Genomic DNA, 17,818 nt, shown 5'->3' on the forward strand with positions numbered 1-17,818 from the left:
GCTTCTACCACCTTTCTTGGGAATCTCTAATTTCCTTTTCACGAATATAAACTTCTGAGGGGTTCTTTTATAAACATGTCATTGGAGGATGAACACATAGGAACACCTGACAAAAATTTAAGATTTAAACAGCAAGCTAATAAGTAATTCTTGGTATTTTCCCTCTGTTTCCAAAGCACTTTTTGCTTTGCAATTTTAAAATACATGTTAGATTGAAATGCCTCGAAAATCAGACAAATATTTTGTAAAATCAAGTATTTACTGTTTGCCTAGAATTTATGCTGTAAACTAATATCTAGGCAAACTAGTATTTATGAAATAAAACAAGTTGTACATCTAACCTTCACATCCCACCCCTAAAAAAAATACTGAGTTTGGAGAATATGTAGAGAGAGATAACAGAAGAATCTGAAACTCAGTATACAGCATAATTACAAACCTGAACATGATTCCTTCAGAGAAAGGATCCAAGCTGTCTACAAGCTCCAGCTCAGCATCACCTCCCAAAGTAAGCATTTGGTAATTTTCCTTTAATTTATTTGTTATTATATAAAAACCTGCCATGAATTCATTAAGCCTTTGTTTCCGAAGATCTTCATATGCCTGTCTAAAATTATCCCTTTCATAAGTAATTTTGTCCAATTCTGCTACCCGCTGTAAATATAATTCTTCCTATGAAAAGAATGAGAAAAACATCAATTCAGTTATACATTTGAGATGAGAAATAACACTGCTAATTATATAAAATAAAGGCCACAATTTAGGCTAAGGTGTAGAGACTTCCTGACTATTACACAGTTTATCTGTACCTTCTTTTTATACTCTGCAATGGCACCAAGGTTTGGTTTCATTTCATGACACTGGGCTTCCAAGAGTGCAATTTGATTTGTTATGGAATCTGGGTTCTTGATTGCTTCAAGATCTTCTGGGCTTAGAAGTGGAATCTCTTCAACAGGATTATCTTCTATGGGATGCAATGATATTTTTGAAATCTAAAAGTTAAGTTAGATCAGTGTTAGAAAAGGCATAGTATTATAATTCATTGTTAAACCTCACAAATTAATACGACAAACTGCCTATCAAAACAACATATACTAAGGAGTGGTAACTAATTTGTGTATCAACTATGTTTCAAAGGACTTCAAGAAAAATAGTTGTAGTGTTCCAGGTGTTCATGTAGCCATTTGTTAAATCTCCGTTATCAGCCCTGGGGTGAAAATGTTGACTAATTCTGACCATTATGCATATTTTTCTGTATATAATAACTCCTATATACTGTTCATTTTGCCCCTATAAACCTGAGAAGTGATTATACACCATGAAATTAAGAATCACAACATACCTCAAAAACACAAAAACATAAACCCTAACCTTTTTTCATAAAGGATATCTTAAAGTTACATTTAACTATCCATAACAATTCTCACCTCTTTTTGCCAGTATTTTATTTTAGAATTATGTTCACCAATATGACCATCTACTTGTTCAAGTTTCAACTTAATACTAAGTGCATCTTTTTGAAGAGCATGTTCATTTTCCTGAATTACTTTTAGTTCTTTAAGTAGGTTACGATGTTCTTTCTGGATCTCTGGTAAGGACTCCTAAAAACCAAGAAGAAATGCTACAGATATGATCTTCTCAAACAGAACAGGGATTTTCACATTACAAAGATGAAGCAGCAAGCAATCTCTCCCCACGCCCCTTCCACTTTAAATGAAAATGTTTTTATTTACAGAAAAGTTACAATACAGTACTCATTTTTACTGTACAGATGAAAGTTAATATAAGTTTAACTTATTGAGTGCTTACTAGGCAAGGTATTGACATCTATAAATCTTAATTGCTTGAAATACCATCCTCTCCCCTCTCCATGTCTTACCTCTGCAGCATTTGCATTCTTTACGACCTCTGCTGCTTTGTCTTCAAGACTTTTTAGCTCTGCTGTTAAGTCATCTACTTCTTTCTCAGTATCTTTTATTTCTTTCTCTGTGCGAAAGACAGAGTCTTGTGCTTTTTTAAGATTTCTAAACAAGCAAAATCATATATTAAAAATGTGGTAATGTGTGATTTGTTATTCTGCTTCTGAAAACCTACCAAAGAACTTTTCATGACATCAATGTAACATTTTTTTCATCATAGATTTTAAAATTTATGATTTACTAAAATCCTTGAATTGGTTTTTTATGTTTATACATACACTTGTGGGATATTGTATATTTTATTAAACTCTCAGTATAAATTAATAAAACTTCCTTATATAAGCTTTTAGACTTAGACTATGAAGCAAAATTGTCCACTGGATTATTATATTCTTGTCATTTTCTTGTCAGATTGGAGATTCTTAAATCTTTACACCCATGAAGCTATACCATCAAGTAAATAAATACGCCCTGGTTCAAATCAGGGCAAACAAGTGTTTTTGGCAGGGTGGAGCGGGGAGGAAACTGGACACATGACAACACACACACACACACACACACACACACACAGACTACTTTTTCCCTTAATGAAGTTACTTCTATTTTGACTGATAATTGTGTTTAGGCAAAACATATGGCTTATTAGCACCTTATCTTTGAACAAAAGACATTGTAATAGCGGAATAACCAGATAATCAAATGTGACTCATGTTATAATTTTAAGACAAAAGAAACAGCTGTTTACATTTCAACATTTTTATACATATTTAGCTTTAATTATTTTAGAAATACTTTAATACTCTGAAAATTAATTTAAAAACAAGATCTATGTTATGAACGTATTAAAAACTTTTTGGGACAATGGAATCTAGTTAATTAAATTAATCTAGTTAATTAAAAATTTAAGTTATTAAAACAATTTTGCTAAGAAATCTCAACCTTCTTATTCTCCTAAAACCTAGATCTATTTCAGTGAATCACCCTCTACTCCCTTTAAGCCAGAGAAATGAAACTCTGACTTCTATGTCCTCACAAACTTGGGAATTATATAACCACATTTTGCCAAAGCATACCCGTTTATGTTTTTAAAAACTAGTCATATGATGTTTATTATAGGTGCCCACCAAAACTCCTATTAGGTAACGACATGTCAGAAGGGCTTAATAAGTAACAGTAACAGAAACATTTAATGGACATTAAGTTTAAATATTAAGGGGATGTAGGGAAGAGGAAGACAGGGTAGTATGCATACTCTACCTGTCAGCAGTCTTGATTGCTACTTGGGCTTTAGTAATAGCAGAAGCACATTCATCTAATTGTTTGTTTATTTTATCAAGTTTATCTTGTTGGGCCTTGAGTTTATGGTTATTAATTTCTACGATAATATTGTGTAACCTTTTAACCTCAGCTTCCACTTTACCAGCTCTCTCAGCCACATTGTTATACTCTGGGGAAAAAAAAAAAAGTGAAATTAATTTGTGTTTCTACGCTAATGAACGTCACTTGTTAGATGTAAATCTCTTCAGTCAATATGACTTAACCTGATGCATGCCCAAGAAATTTTAGACATTTAAGGAAAAGTACCTCAAAAAAAAACAAACCCCAAAACACAAAACCAGAATGCCCGTCAAAACAAATGGTGTTATATAACAACACATGGTTAAATTCTCTGGCTCAGCTGTGAACATAACCCACTTATCTCTTACTGGCTTCATGTCCTGAAGCTCTTTTCAAAAGTTTTTAGGGTACTTTCTTGACTATTGGTCTCATAATGATTTTTACCCTTAGATAGACTATGTGCCTGACTGCTGCCCGGGATGAAGAAAATTGTGGTTGTTTTATTCAATCAAAAAAAATTCACACAATTTGGATAGCAAACCTGATGAGTTGAGCATGTTTCTGCTGGCAGTCATGGAAAAGTCTGAATTTTCTTGGTGGTGTTAGAGGCTCTGGTGTCCTTTCAAAAGCTTTGTGAATATTGACAGGCATTGGCATTAACTTTGACAGTGTAGATTATAGTAGGTACAATGTGCTTCTGTTGTTGGCAGTTGTAGTGTCATCTTCCCAATTTGGTATTTATTTATTTATTTGGCTGTGCCAGGTCTTTAGTTACGGTATGCGAACTCTTAGTTGCGGCATGTGAGATCTAGTTCCCTGACCAGGGATCGAACCCAGGCCCCCTGCACTGGGGGCGTGGAGTCTTAGCCACTGGACCACCAGGGAAGTCCCTCATCTTCCCCATTTGAGAGATGACTTTCCAGTTGTAGAAGAGGCAGTATAGTTCCTTTCATGGTTCTACAGAGTAGCTCTGGAAATTATTCTTCATGTTCAACCTAGAATTTCTTAAGCCATCACAGTGATTCTGTAAATAATCTTTTACTCTGTTAAACACACACCCACACCCACACCCCAAATCATATCTGTACTAACCAGAGTGGATTCTGTTCTCCATATTTGAATCCTAATCACTATACAATATAGGAAGGATGAAAGGTGGCAAAAAGGTAAGGAGTTCAAGCTTTCAATATCTATGTCTAGAAAAGCAAGCAGAAACAGAGCCAACTTATGGAAGGAGACTCCCATAAAGCTCCTATGGGAGGAGTGTATCAATACATTTAGCATAGGGGAAAGGAGGTAGGATGTGCTAAGAGGAAAAGATTAGATAAAGACTTAACTGTTGTTCCTCTAGATTGTCTCTTCTCTCCTGTTAGGTAGATTGGAATTTCAATATTCTCCAAATCTCACAACTTAGTATTCATCTTTTTGTCCTACATTATCAGAGAATTCTTTAGTCTGATCTTTCAAACTCATCTAGTGAGTTTAACTCCAACCTCTATTCTTTATATTTCTGAGATCACCACTTGGCTTTTTAAAAAAACAAAGCAAAACAAAACCCTGCCCTTTTTTTGTCTTCTGAATCCCCCTTAGGATACTAAAATAATGTATTTATTATTGAAGGAATTCTTTTGCTCAAAGTGGTGATGTTCTCTGTAGTTTAAGTTCCATTAGGCTGTCTGTATGCTTAGCTCCCTTGTGGGGTAGAGTACCAGCTGCTGTGGGGTCTGGCATCATGACTTATACTGGGGGATGGGCCAGGTATGCAACTGGGAAGGGTTCCACCCTTCAGAACATCTTCCTTATTTTCAAGTACCTAACATGCATTAAAAATTCTTTTCCCTATCTACAGTAGCATGTCTATTAGGAGGGGAAAACTAATATCAGATAGTCTATAATTTTGAAGTCACTATTTTATACCACCTTGCTCCCCTTACTCTATTCTCTACACAACAGCCAGAGATTTAAAAAATATAAATTAATGTAAAATAAAATATATAATCTTAAAGATATGCTTGCAGAAATGGGCTTCCATATTAGATATTAACAGAGTCTACTAATAATAGCCAGCGTTTCCATGAGAGGAAATATATATGGGGCTCCTAAAAAAGTCAAGGATTCCCTTTCAAACAAGCATACAGATTCCTGTAGTCTGTGAAAGTGCTGCTATAAATGACAAAGATACACATTTTTTGTTTTAATTGACCATTAGGTTCCATCAAAGCAAACACAACAAATATTGTAGGTATTCTGGGGAAGGAGGGGTAGGGTGAAGTCCCTGTGTCTCCAAGGACAAAATATATACCCAAAATAAATGCAAGAAAAAAAGAGTCCTGTCAGATTATATCACTTCCCTGTATATGACTTTCCAACGGCTTTTAATTTCACATGGAGGCAGGGCTTAAAAGGCTCTACATTATCTGGATTCTTCCATCCTTTAACTCTAGCCACTCTGGCTTCCTAGTGTTCCTAGAAACTTCTGGCATAGTCCTTCCTGCCCCAGGGCCTCTACTTACTCCTCTACATTCTTCCTGAAATGTTCTTCTCCCAAATATCCACATGTCCACTCATACTTCCACTGGGTCTCTGCTCAAGTATCTCTGGCAGTGGCCTGTCTAACCACTGTGTCTATCTGAATCCCCATCCCATCCTGTTTTCCTGGTTTTACTTTTATCACCTAGCACCACCTGATACAGTATGCAATGTATTTATTATCTTCCCCATCTTTTAAGTGTGAGTTCCTTGAAAAGAGGGACTTTATTTTGTTCACTGCTTGATCAACAGCACCTAAAACAAAGCTTGGCCAGTAGCAGATGCTATCTGAGTGAATGCCTCAATATTAAAAACGTAGATAAATATGACCACAAAAATTAATACAGCTATATATTAATATTCAATATGCCCAGTGGACATCTATCTGCTTACAATCTTTTTACCTCTTTTTCTTTGGGAAGAAAACTCGACCTCATTTTTTGAACATTTGGATAATTGCTCCAATTCCAGTCCATCTAGTTCTTTCAGATGAACAATCAGTATTTGCCTTCCTTTGCTCATGAACCAGACTGTAACAAGGGTCTTTCTTGAGGACATGATGAAGGCTCACTGTGTTTGTTGGTGTCCCTAAGATACTGTGTAACTCACCATTACCTCCTTGTGCAATAAGATGCACATCTACCTATGTTTAATTGAAGCCAACATGGAAATAGAAGCAGGGCTGCTCAAGTGCATGATCAGAGGATTTTAATGTCAAAGTCAATTCTGACTATGAGCCTATGAACTAATTCCCTTTCTTGCTGAAAGCTTTTGGAAGAACACTTATATGTTTATATACAAGAAGAAAAAGTTCTGGAAGGAAAAATGTGTTTTCTCTAAGCTCTCAAACAAATAAAATAACTATTATCTTGAAGGGTCCTTAGGAAGACTGGGCCAAAGTATACAAAATATAAAATTAAAAGCATGGGTATCAGAATCAGACTGCCTTGTTCCTGAATTCCTATACCACCACCATATGCTATGCGACCTTGGGCAAATTGTATAAACCATTCTGTGCCTCAGTTTTCTTATCTGTCAAATGAAGTACTTAATAGTACTTTATAACCTTCTGAGAAATAAAAACAAAAATCATAAAACAGAGTGGTCACTTGTCTATAATATATGAAATCTGCTACTTTTTATTCTACAAACTGCTATCTTAAACACTCCAAATATTACAAACCTGTTTTTGACCACACAGGGGGAAAAAAAAGTTTATATCCTTAAACATACCTGTCTTGAAAGCAGTAACATTTTCTTCTAGCAATTTCTGCTTTTTTTGGTCAGGGGCTGTAGCAAGTACATTAGCTTCAAGTTCCTTAACTTGGACATTCAAATATTCTTCTTGCTCTGATAAACGCTACAGAAATGTTTTAACATTCAAAGCTGTTAGTATTTTAAACTTATTAACAATAACATTTGCTTTAAACATTCTAAAAAAAAAAAAGGTACTTAAAATCTTTAAGAGAAAGACAAAAACAAGAAAGGGCAGAAAACACGAACAATTAATATAAAAATCGAAAATGGCCAACAAAACGCATGAAATGTATACACTCATTATGAAGATAAGTTAAAATGCTATTTTTTAGTATTTACATCAGATTAGCAAACTTACAACAAACTGAAGAGTACCTAGTGTTCAAAGACTTGGAAAAATTATTTGCATATGCTACTATTAGTAAATGAATTAGAACCGTCTTTTTGAGAACAATTTGGCATTATGCAACAAACGCTTAAAACACTGTACAGGGCTTCCCTGGTGGTGCAGTGGTTGAGAGTCCGCCTGCTGATGCAGGGGACACGGGGTCGTGCCCCGGTCCGGGAAGATCCCACATGCCGCAAAGCGGCGGGGCCCGTGAGCCATGGCCGCTGAGCCTGCGCGTCCGGAGCCTGTGTTCCACAATGGGAGAGGCCACAGCAGTGAGAGGCCCGCGTACCACAAAAAACCCCCCCCAAAAACCCAAAAACAACACTACACACATACTGGGTAATAATTATAGTTTTAGACCTCTAACCTAAGGAAATAATTGGATGAGTGTATTAAGGTCTGCCTAAGAAGGATATTTAAAACACAGCAGTGTACATAGTCAACACAGAAAAATATTTATCAAATCGTGATACGAACAAAATATGCCAATACAATTGCACACAAAATAAATGTACATTGGCTTGGAAAGAAAATCATAATTAATAAGTGAAGAAAAGTTAATAAGACTCATTAAAAATTCATATGCAAATTTAATATGTATATCAATATCTACCATATACATAAACACATACATGCAAACTAGACACACTAAAAGTTGGAAGACATACATAAAAATTTAAGGTGATAATCTTTTGAGTATTTCCTAAAAACTGTTTTCTGATTTTGTTTTTTAAAAGAGACTGGGCATGTATTGCTTTTTCATAATTAAGAAAACATTTCACTTTGAGAAGAGAATGAAATAAAGGGTCACATAGTTGCTAAGGGAAGACACATTTCTATGGAGTACAAATGGAAACCAGAAATAGCTGTGGCTGGAGCAAACACTGTGACAGGGTGTTTATCCATTAGTACTCGGGGAAACAAAATCAACAGATGCGCCTTACACCTAGAGACCCAGCCTCCTCCTCCCCCCTTATATTTTAAAATTATAAGCAAACAGCAAAATGCTTCTGCCAAATTGCTGTTGAATTCCAATAGTTTCAGCTAATATTGATTAAAAAAGTACCTGGATGCTTGCAGTAAACTTTTCTAGTGTATTCCTCATTTCTCGTTCACTATGCCTTAACTTAACTACTGCTTCTTCCAGTTGTACTTTCTGTTCCTGAATTTGCACTGCTTTTTGAGAGTCTCTCTGCAACTGTGATTCCATTTTATTTACCTATAAAGAAGAATACCAGTGAAATAAGTTTATTCCAAGAGTCATTTCAGATTAACAGCAATTTATGAATGAAGAAAACCCAAATTTCTGATCTTAAAGACTAGAAACAAAGCAAACAACCCAGGTCCAATTCCAAAACCTAAAGCTTAGGAGATGGTCAACTAATTTCTGCATCATAGAATCAGATGAAAAGACAATTTTAAGTGTTGAATAGTCAACTACTATTACAATGAAGGTATACTACACAAATATTTAAGTGGAAAAATATAAACTATTTCAAAATATGAAAAAAAATCAAGCCACAACTCTTCAGAAAAAGTTAGGTATCCAGGACATCTAAGTACATATTTTTAAGGAAAAAAAAGGATAGTGTTCCGAGGGTGATAATGGAACAGAGCAGTATTTCCTGAGCATTTTGACATTCCTCTTATACTTCTGGACATATAAAATTTGGAAACATGTATCAGAAGTCTTTGCTATATTTACAACTTAAAGAATTATGTCAAAATAGAAAAGCTAATTATATAATACATCAGTAACTATGTGAAGAAACAAATTAAATGTCAAACAGTAAGTAAATGGTTAAATAAATTATATGATCCAAATGTCATAACAGAGAAAGATATATATGTCGAGCATATATTTTTAAATTAACATACTTTTAGAACTTTAACAAGTTTCATATAAAATCCCACAGCTTATATACTAGTCATTTAGAGAAAATTCAATCTGTTAATTGAAAATCTGATTACAGTACATTTAAAATAGCAGAATTTTACAGTATGTTACTTATCAGTAAAGCTGCTTTAACAAAAATGTCTTGACCATAATTTTGTACATGCTGACCTCTTCTTCTGAGATTTCAACAACAACTGATGAACCCATCCTTCCTTTCATTACTTTGCTTCCACCACCAGTCATTGTACCTGGAGAACAGAGGAGAGAAGTCAGACTTAGAGGTCTCCCCCAACAAGATTAAATAAACTCAATGGCAGAGAAAAAAAAACATTACCTGACTGTTCTATGATTTGCCCCTGTAATGTTACCACTCTCCATCTTCTATCTTTCTGATATGCTACTCTTGTGGCTTGATCTAAGTTGTCAGCTACTAAGGTATCCCGTAAGGCAAAGTAAAAAGCTTGGCGAATTTCCTCATCTTTTACTTTTACTAAATCAAATAATCGAGGAGTATTTTCAGGAGTTTGAATTTTGGTCATTTTCTTTGCCCACACTGCCATCTAAACATAAAAAAGAAAAATAATATATATATAAAGATCATTTCTGTTAGGTATAATTTATAGAATACACACGTATTAAACATAAGGACATGTATACAAAGTTCTGAGTATCTACATAATTGAGTATTACTTTACTGTTTTTTGCCGTACGCGGGCCTCTCACTGTTGTGGCCTCTCCCTTTGCGGAGCACAGGCTCCGGACGCGCAGGCTCAGCGGCCATGGCTCACGGGCCCAGCCGCTCCACGGCATGTGGGATCTTCCCGGACCGGGGCACGAACCCGTGTCCCCTGCATCGGCAGGCGGACTCTCAACCACTGCGCCACCAGGGAAGCCCTACTTTACTGCTATTTTAAAAAAGAAGTTATTGTAAAACTATCTCTATTCACAGATGACATGATCTTATACGTATTAAAATCCCAAGGAATCCATACATTAAAAAACTATTAGAACTAACATGAATTCAGCAAAGTTGCAGAATACAAGATCAATATGCAGAAATTAATTGTATTTCTATACACTAGCAATGAATAATCTGAAAATGAGATTAAGAAAATTCCATTTACAATATACTAAAAACAAAACAAAAACCCTAGGACACTCTTGATATTAAAGAACAAAATGAAAGGACTCCTGATTTTAAAGCTTACTACAAAGCTACAGTAATCAAGACAGTGTGATATCAGTGTAAGGACAGACACAGATAAATGAAGAGTCCAGAAATAAACCCTTACATTTATGATCAGTTGATTTTTGATAAGGGTGCCAAGAAAATTCAACAGGGAAAGAATACAAATGGTGCTGGAACAACCCGATATCCAAAAGAGTAGAGTTGGACCCCTACTTTACACTGTATTATAAAATTAACTTAATATGGATTAAAAAACTAAATTTAGAACCTAAAGCTGTAAAAGTCTTAGAAAACAGAGGTAAATCACCCTGCCATTGGATTACACAGTAGTTTCTTAGATATGACACCCAAAATACAAGGAACTAAAAATAAACTGGACTTCTATCTAAATTTTTTGCTTCAGAGGACATCATCAAGAATGTGAAAAGAGAGCCCACAGAATGGGAGAAAACATTTGCAAATTACATACCTGACAAGAGACTTGTATCCAGAATATATAAAGAATTCTTACAACTCAACAGTAAGACAAACCAATTAACAAATGGGCAAAGAATGTGAACAGATTTTTCTCCAAAGATAAACATATGGCCAATAAATAAGCACATGAAAAGATGTCGTACAAAAACCTGTGTACAGGAATGTTCATGGCAGCATTAACCATAATACCCAAAACATGGAAACAACCCAAATGTCCATCAATTGATAAATAAACAAACTGTGCTACATCATATAATGGAATATCATTTGGCAGTAAAAAGGAATGAAGTGCTGATACACATGTATTAGCCCCACCCCCTGCAAAGAGAAGAGAGGGAACTTATTTATTTATTTATTTTTTGCCACACCATGCGGCGTGCAGGATCTTAGTTCCCTGACCAGGGACTGAACACGCCCCCCACAGTGGAAGTGTGGAGTCTTAACCACTGGACCGCCAGGGAAGTCTCAACATGGATGACCTTTGAAAAGTAAGTTAAAGAAGCCATACACAAAAGGCTACATATTATATGATTTCATTTATACAAAATGTCCATAATATGTAAATCTAGAGACAAAAAGTAGATTAAAGGTTGCAGGGGGATGGAGGGGTGGGAGAACAGGGGTAGTGACTCCTAATGTGTATGGGGTTCCTCTTTTGGGGTGATGAAAATATTGTGGAATTAGACAGTGGTCATGACTAACAATCCAGACCATGTGAATGTACTAAAACCTGCTGAACTACGTATTTTAAAATAATGAATTTTATGGTTGTGAATTGTATCTCAGTAAGTGTTTTTCTTTTTTTTTTTTTTTAAAGTAGTTATTGACGATGGAAGTTAGAAATGCAAACTACCAATCACTGTAACATTGGAATGTATATTCCTTTAGGGGAGGCAGTAGAGGATTTTTTTTCACAACCATGTAACCCCAGAGCCTAATATAATCCTCAAAACCTATCAGGTGTTCACTTAAATAACCATGAAAAAAAAGCCAGGATTCAAAATCAAAAAACACTTGGCACTTAAAAAGTAAATTACAGGTAGATTATGAATACCCACCTTATCCAAACCTATAAAGGTTGCAACTCCAATATTTTGTCTTTTAAGGAAGTTTACACATTCTTGGGCCGTATCGATAGAATCAACAACAATGTAGTCTAATGCATGACAACAGGATGAAATAGCAATATCATATTTTTCATCAATTGCTCCTAAGTCCCCCTAATAATTGAGAAGAGGGGGGAAAAAATCAATGCACAATCAGCAAGGAATTAGGCACAGGATCATTTTATTAGTAATTCATATAGATTTTTCAAGTTGTGTTTAACTGAACTATACCTACGTATGGCTTTAAACAGTACAAAAAGGGTACACAGTGAAAAATTTAAGTGTTCCTCACATTCAACCTTTCTCTTCTGCAAAGGCAATCACTACTAGAATTTTTAATCTACCTTAAAAAAAAAACTTATGGATATACAGAGTTTGAATTTTTAATGAGCACAAAATGAGAGAACTGTTTTCACTGCATGTAAATAAAAATGTATAGTGTGAAGATTTGAAACCTAAAAGTATTATAAGCAAAATAACTTATAGAATAATAAAACTCTGAATTATTGAAGGCCATTTAAGATTATGTAAATCTGCTTCTCAGTCTATTAATAAATAAGCTATCCCCATTTCCTTCCAGCCACCTTCTAGCTGGCCACAGCTCCCTTCCTTCTTCAGGCTCAGGAGCTCAGGCTTCAGGTACCCACTATCCCTAGCCTTGGGTTTTGACATCATCCCTTGTTGATTTTCCTAAACTCTAGCCACAACCTTTAGTATAATGGTATAAAACCCAGAATATAATTTATCAAGTTCTTATTTTTTTAAAAAAAGAAAAAAGGAGTTTGTTAAGTTTATCACTAGAGTTGGATCACTTTCTTAAAATGACTATAATTATACAAAATTAAAAAAAAAAAACCCAAAACTATCTGTAACATGAACAAATACATACCACAAAGAATTTTATCATGCCTGAGTGTAAGAGCAAAATGTTTAAAAATGAATGTCCTTTAAAAGAAACAAAAGTAAATGTTATTTTATGTACAGAGTCACTTAATATACAGTTCTTTAAGTCAAGGTAAGAAAATTATAACATCTGAGAAAAATGTATAGTCATTTACAAATAAATTTACTTTACCAATCTTCCATATATTCCTGGAATTCTGCCAGATTTTTTTTCTTGAATTATTGCATCAAGGACTTTCCCCCTACTTCTATTCATTGCTAAGGAACTCTTCGCTTCTTCAACTTTTTGGAAAAGATCACGAACCAAACTTTTGAAATTTATTTCTTCTTGTGTAAGTTTTTGAAGTTGTTTTTCTTTCTAAAGGTGAAAATAAAGAAAATGAATCCCAGAAGGTTACACCCTATCACAGTATAGAATTAGTTGTAATACCTAAAAAAAGAAGGAAAGGCCAATAATCAACACTTGAACAAGGACTAAGCTGTCACATTGCAACCGTTGGTTTGATTTTGAAAAATATGGATGGGTTTTCTGTTTTAAAGGGGGCATAAATTATTTGGGTCAATAATAAGGAATATAAACACAATATAGACCTAGGAGCAGTGCACTGACTGCTAGAGCTAGAGGAGTTAGGGTTGTGGAAATCCTAATTTGGCACCACACAGTTAGGCATAAATGTGTCCTAATTCTTATATTCTTACACTAATCAAAAACAGACCTCAATACAGGACTCTAGTTATGGGTGACCGGGCAGGGCTATGATTACACTGTGCCTTGCTTTTTAAATAAAAGGAGATTTATTATATAGTATTATATAGCATATATTATTATATCTAATTAAATAAAGGAAAACAAAGAACAAAAAAAGCATAGCTCTGAAATGAAGGAGAGCATGATGAGTGAACACTACTATTGCTAAACAAAAATGTCAGGCTGCCAAGAAGAGGAACCACACACATGCACACAAAAAGCCTAATTCTCAGTTTCTCAATCTCCAAGTTAGTGCAGCCATTTTTCTGACATTCTCCTTCACTTCCTGGCTTTAAATTATTACCTCTATTACCAGTCATACTGGTTTAAAGTATTGATAAAAGCTCAAGTTACAGATGTAATTTATCCAAAAATAAACTGAATCATGAGGAAGATAGAAGTAGTCACTGAATATAACTTAAGTTTACATTTAAATTCTATACGGCCATTAAGTTCTCTGATGACCAAGCGGTGTGCATTTACTAAAATGAAAAAGACTTCATTTTCAGTGTAATTTCTCTCCAAGCAGCATTTTCTATTGCCATCTTGCCTAATGATGCTTTTGAGATTAAAGTTATGAAATTCCTTAGATGTCTAATTCACTCAAGGATAGCAGAGGAAGTGGATGAGCTAATAAGCCAGATGTCTTGATTAGTTTAACAACTTGCAGTCCCAACAAAGAAAACTACATTCATAAATTCAAAAACAGAAAAAAATACACTAAGATAGTTGACTTGCATATCTGTTCACACACACACTTACACTTATTTGTGATTTTTCTTTACCATTGCCGAAGTTGTCTACACTTAGATTTAGGGAAACAAAAAACTTTCTTCTGTTTAAATTTTTATAATGGGAAATAATGGTGGCGGCAGTGATATTATTTGCTGTTTGACACTTGAAGGGAGAACGCAGCTTCTTGATAGTCTCGATTCGTATCAGATAGAATACTGAAATATTAACCCCATTCTTTTCGGAAAGATTACACTAAACAATAACAACAAAAATATCTATGTACCAGTCACTTAAGATGTTGAGATCAGGACTTCCCTGGTGGCGCAGTGGTTAAGAATCCGCCTGCTAATGCAGGGGACACGGGTTCGAGCCCTGGTCAGGGAAGATCCCACATGCCACGGAGCAACTAAGCCCGTGCACCACAACTACTGAAGCCCACACACCTAGAGTCTGTGCTCCGCAACAAGAGAAGCCACTGCAATGAGAAGCCCGTGCACCGCAACGTAGAGGAGCCCCCACTCGCAGCAACTAGAGAAGGCCTGTGCGCAGCAACAAAGACTCAGCGCAGCCAAAAAGAAAAAAAAAAGTGTTGAGATTTAAAAAAATATATGTAAATATAAAAATAAATAAAACTAGGGTTCATAAACAATGTTCACATGAAATACAGAAGAAGATTTACCTCCTTTAGTTCATGTTCAATTTGAGGGAGTTTTGCCTGTATATCTCCAATTGCAGCTTTCCTTTCTTTGAGAGTCTCAGAAGCTGCCATTAGAGCTTCATTGGCCTTACTTAATTGAGACACTGCGGTATTATGACGACTGAGATAGATATCAAGTTCTGACTGGGCTACATCCATCTTTGAACGTGCTTCATTTACTGATTTGCTGAAATCCATAAGTTCTTTCTCTCGACTCTGTTAAAATATGATAGACCCCATTAAATCCGAAATATACGTGTTTTCAAACCTAAACTGAAATGGAAACCATACATTTTGAATTTAACTTAATAGATTCTACAAGCACAATATACAGAAATAAATCTCACAAGTGGAATGGACTAACAGTTTTTGCCTAGTTGTGAATGTTCATGGTATACAGTCTTTTCCCAACTGATTTCACAAGAGCTTAACAAGGTAGATATCATACTAATATCTAATATCTCAATTTAGAGATTAAAATGACAAAGAAGGAGTGGTTGAAAGAGAACAAAAATGTGGATCTGAAATCTAGATTCCATGGTCTTTTCACATTACCTTACCTAAAATGGTAAGGTGTAAGGACTACTCAGCAGAAAGTTTCCTCAAGTATATTTATGTTGGAAATCTTTTTAAGTTTTGAGGTAAGGTGAGGTAATCCCCAACACAAGTCATAATTTGATGAGTGAGTAGAAATTTTGGACTACTGTAGTTGACTGTGTAGAAAGGACCTACTTATTAGAATAATGGAATAAGAAAAGCCCTTACAAAAGCCTAACCCTTTTATTTCACATACAAAGCATTGGCCCAGTAATATAGTATGATATTAGAACATGCCCATATTTCAAAACAGAATCAATTTAGTCCGTAAAGAAACTCCAAAACACTTCATGGAGGTATAATTAACAAAGGTCTTATGTAACTGACTTAAGTAACGTTAAGTCAATTCAACTCAATTACTGTCATCTATTAAATATCTATTTAACATGCTCAGTGTTGTCTAAAAGGCTGTGGTGAATATAAACAAAGATAGCTAAACTCTGTACTTAATACTCTTGCTGGGGAGACAAGACATATCAATGAGACAATCTCACACTCTTGCTTTAGGGAAGTGCTAACATAATGTAGTAGCTAATATTTATTAATTCCTTACTTTCTAGGCACTTTATGTAAGTAAACACACGTTTTATTTTCACAAAGATTCACAAGATGGGTAATATTTTCTTCCTCATTTTGAGGAAGATAACTTGGAGACATAACCTGAGTTCAGAGGTAATAAGGGACTGACCTAGGATTTGGGCCAAGAACTGACACATGAGCCATGGTTAAAACTATTACAGAAGAGCTACAGAAGCAAAGAAAGGAGATGTCATCTATGGTTAGTGTGGTCCCAAGCATTTATAGGTAGTAACGAATACATTACCAAGAAAATAATTTAAGAGAAGATGAAAAAGAAAATTTGATGATTAAGTCAATGTGTAACGAAGAACTGCACATAAAACAAAGTATTTGATGAGTATTTTCTTCTACCACTATAAGTTCTCGTTAACTTTTTTTTATAACAAGAAAGCAAACAACAAAAAAGGGAAAGAGTCTAGGCTAACCATCTTTAGGAATGGTAGATATTAAAAGTCCAAACTTTTTCTTCTAACAGTTCATTTTTTAATATTACTATAAAAACAATCTTCAAGATTAACCAAAAAAAAGCCACCAAAATATATGCCAACTGATAAAGAAATCTTACTTCTTTTTCTTTCTGAAGCCCTTGTGTTTCCTGTTTAAGGCTATCCATAACGTCCTTTAATTTTTTTTCTTCTTTTTCTTTTTCTTTCTCAAGGGCATTATTTCTAGTTGTTGTCTCAGTTATGATATTCTCACTCTTGGCAGGTATACTTTTAAATTCTTCAACCTAAGATTATAAAACAAATTAAAGTTACTAGAAGCATGTACCTTTAGGCTATCCAACACCATCAATATTTGGCTTATCTAAAAGCATTTCTCAGGATCTTCCAGATCTTTGCGGTTTTCACTGTAATTAAGTTTAAAGCAGCTAGTTCTAGCAAGTACTTCCTTAATCGTCTGCTGCAATTTCTATGTTCTCTCAGTCTAATGGTAAAACTAATTCTACGAATTCCTGATTCCTTATGGAGGACAACTCTTCCTCGCTGAGCAGTAGATCTTCCTTCTGCTCCAACTTTAGGCTGTAATTATCCTTCTTCACCTGTGAATATGGTCTGAGTACATGGAATTCCCTAAAGTACCCTTCAAAGTACATTACAACTTACCACAAATTACCCATACACCCCTAGTTTCCCTCAAATCTTAAGATCTTTCCTAACTTTACCCTTCCAGAGTCACCACATAGGACTAGTATTTTATTCCATTAATACCTTCCAGTAGTTATCACTTTTCCACAGTTGATTCCTAAAGGCTAATTATCTCTACTACAGTTACATTTGGCTTAATCTGCCCAATTCAGGGGTTTCTATCAAATCCATGTTATTTTGTTTATTCTGATTATCTATTACCAGAGAAATTAAACATTTCCCAAAATGGTGTCCCTCAAACACTGATTCACATAGATGTGTTACTGTACTGAGCATAAAGCATTTTGTGAACAAATGCATTCAGAAAA

At 34.9% G+C, this 17,818-nt stretch overlaps 2 protein-coding genes across 2 annotated transcripts in view; one reads left to right on the forward strand and one right to left on the reverse strand.

Moving 5' to 3' along the window:
- The window catches only part of IFT80 (intraflagellar transport 80), a 143,782-nt gene that overhangs the window by 3,426 nt on the left and 122,538 nt on the right, over positions 1-17,818 (forward strand). The gene's annotated exons all lie outside the window — the stretch shown is intronic.
- SMC4 (structural maintenance of chromosomes 4) overlaps positions 1-17,818 on the reverse strand; it is a 34,541-nt gene that overhangs the window by 1,887 nt on the left and 14,836 nt on the right. The window contains exons 10-22 of the mRNA XM_029214205.1: positions 16,928-17,092; positions 15,169-15,402; positions 13,179-13,364; positions 12,056-12,217; positions 9,666-9,891; positions 9,500-9,579; positions 8,501-8,653; positions 7,020-7,146; positions 3,177-3,366; positions 1,880-2,024; positions 1,428-1,601; positions 810-992; positions 440-672 (exon numbers count right to left, since the gene is read on the reverse strand). Coding sequence (XP_029070038.1) covers positions 440-672; positions 810-992; positions 1,428-1,601; positions 1,880-2,024; positions 3,177-3,366; positions 7,020-7,146; positions 8,501-8,653; positions 9,500-9,579; positions 9,666-9,891; positions 12,056-12,217; positions 13,179-13,364; positions 15,169-15,402; positions 16,928-17,092 — 2,258 coding nt within the window. The remainder of the gene's footprint in view (positions 1-439; positions 673-809; positions 993-1,427; positions 1,602-1,879; positions 2,025-3,176; positions 3,367-7,019; positions 7,147-8,500; positions 8,654-9,499; positions 9,580-9,665; positions 9,892-12,055; positions 12,218-13,178; positions 13,365-15,168; positions 15,403-16,927; positions 17,093-17,818) is intronic.

Source organism: Monodon monoceros, unplaced genomic scaffold (assembly GCF_005190385.1).
Source record: "Monodon monoceros isolate NGI ecotype Baffin Bay Population unplaced genomic scaffold, NGI_Narwhal_1 Super_Scaffold_11, whole genome shotgun sequence".
In the NCBI taxonomy this organism is placed as follows: Eukaryota; Metazoa; Chordata; class Mammalia; order Artiodactyla; family Monodontidae; genus Monodon; species Monodon monoceros.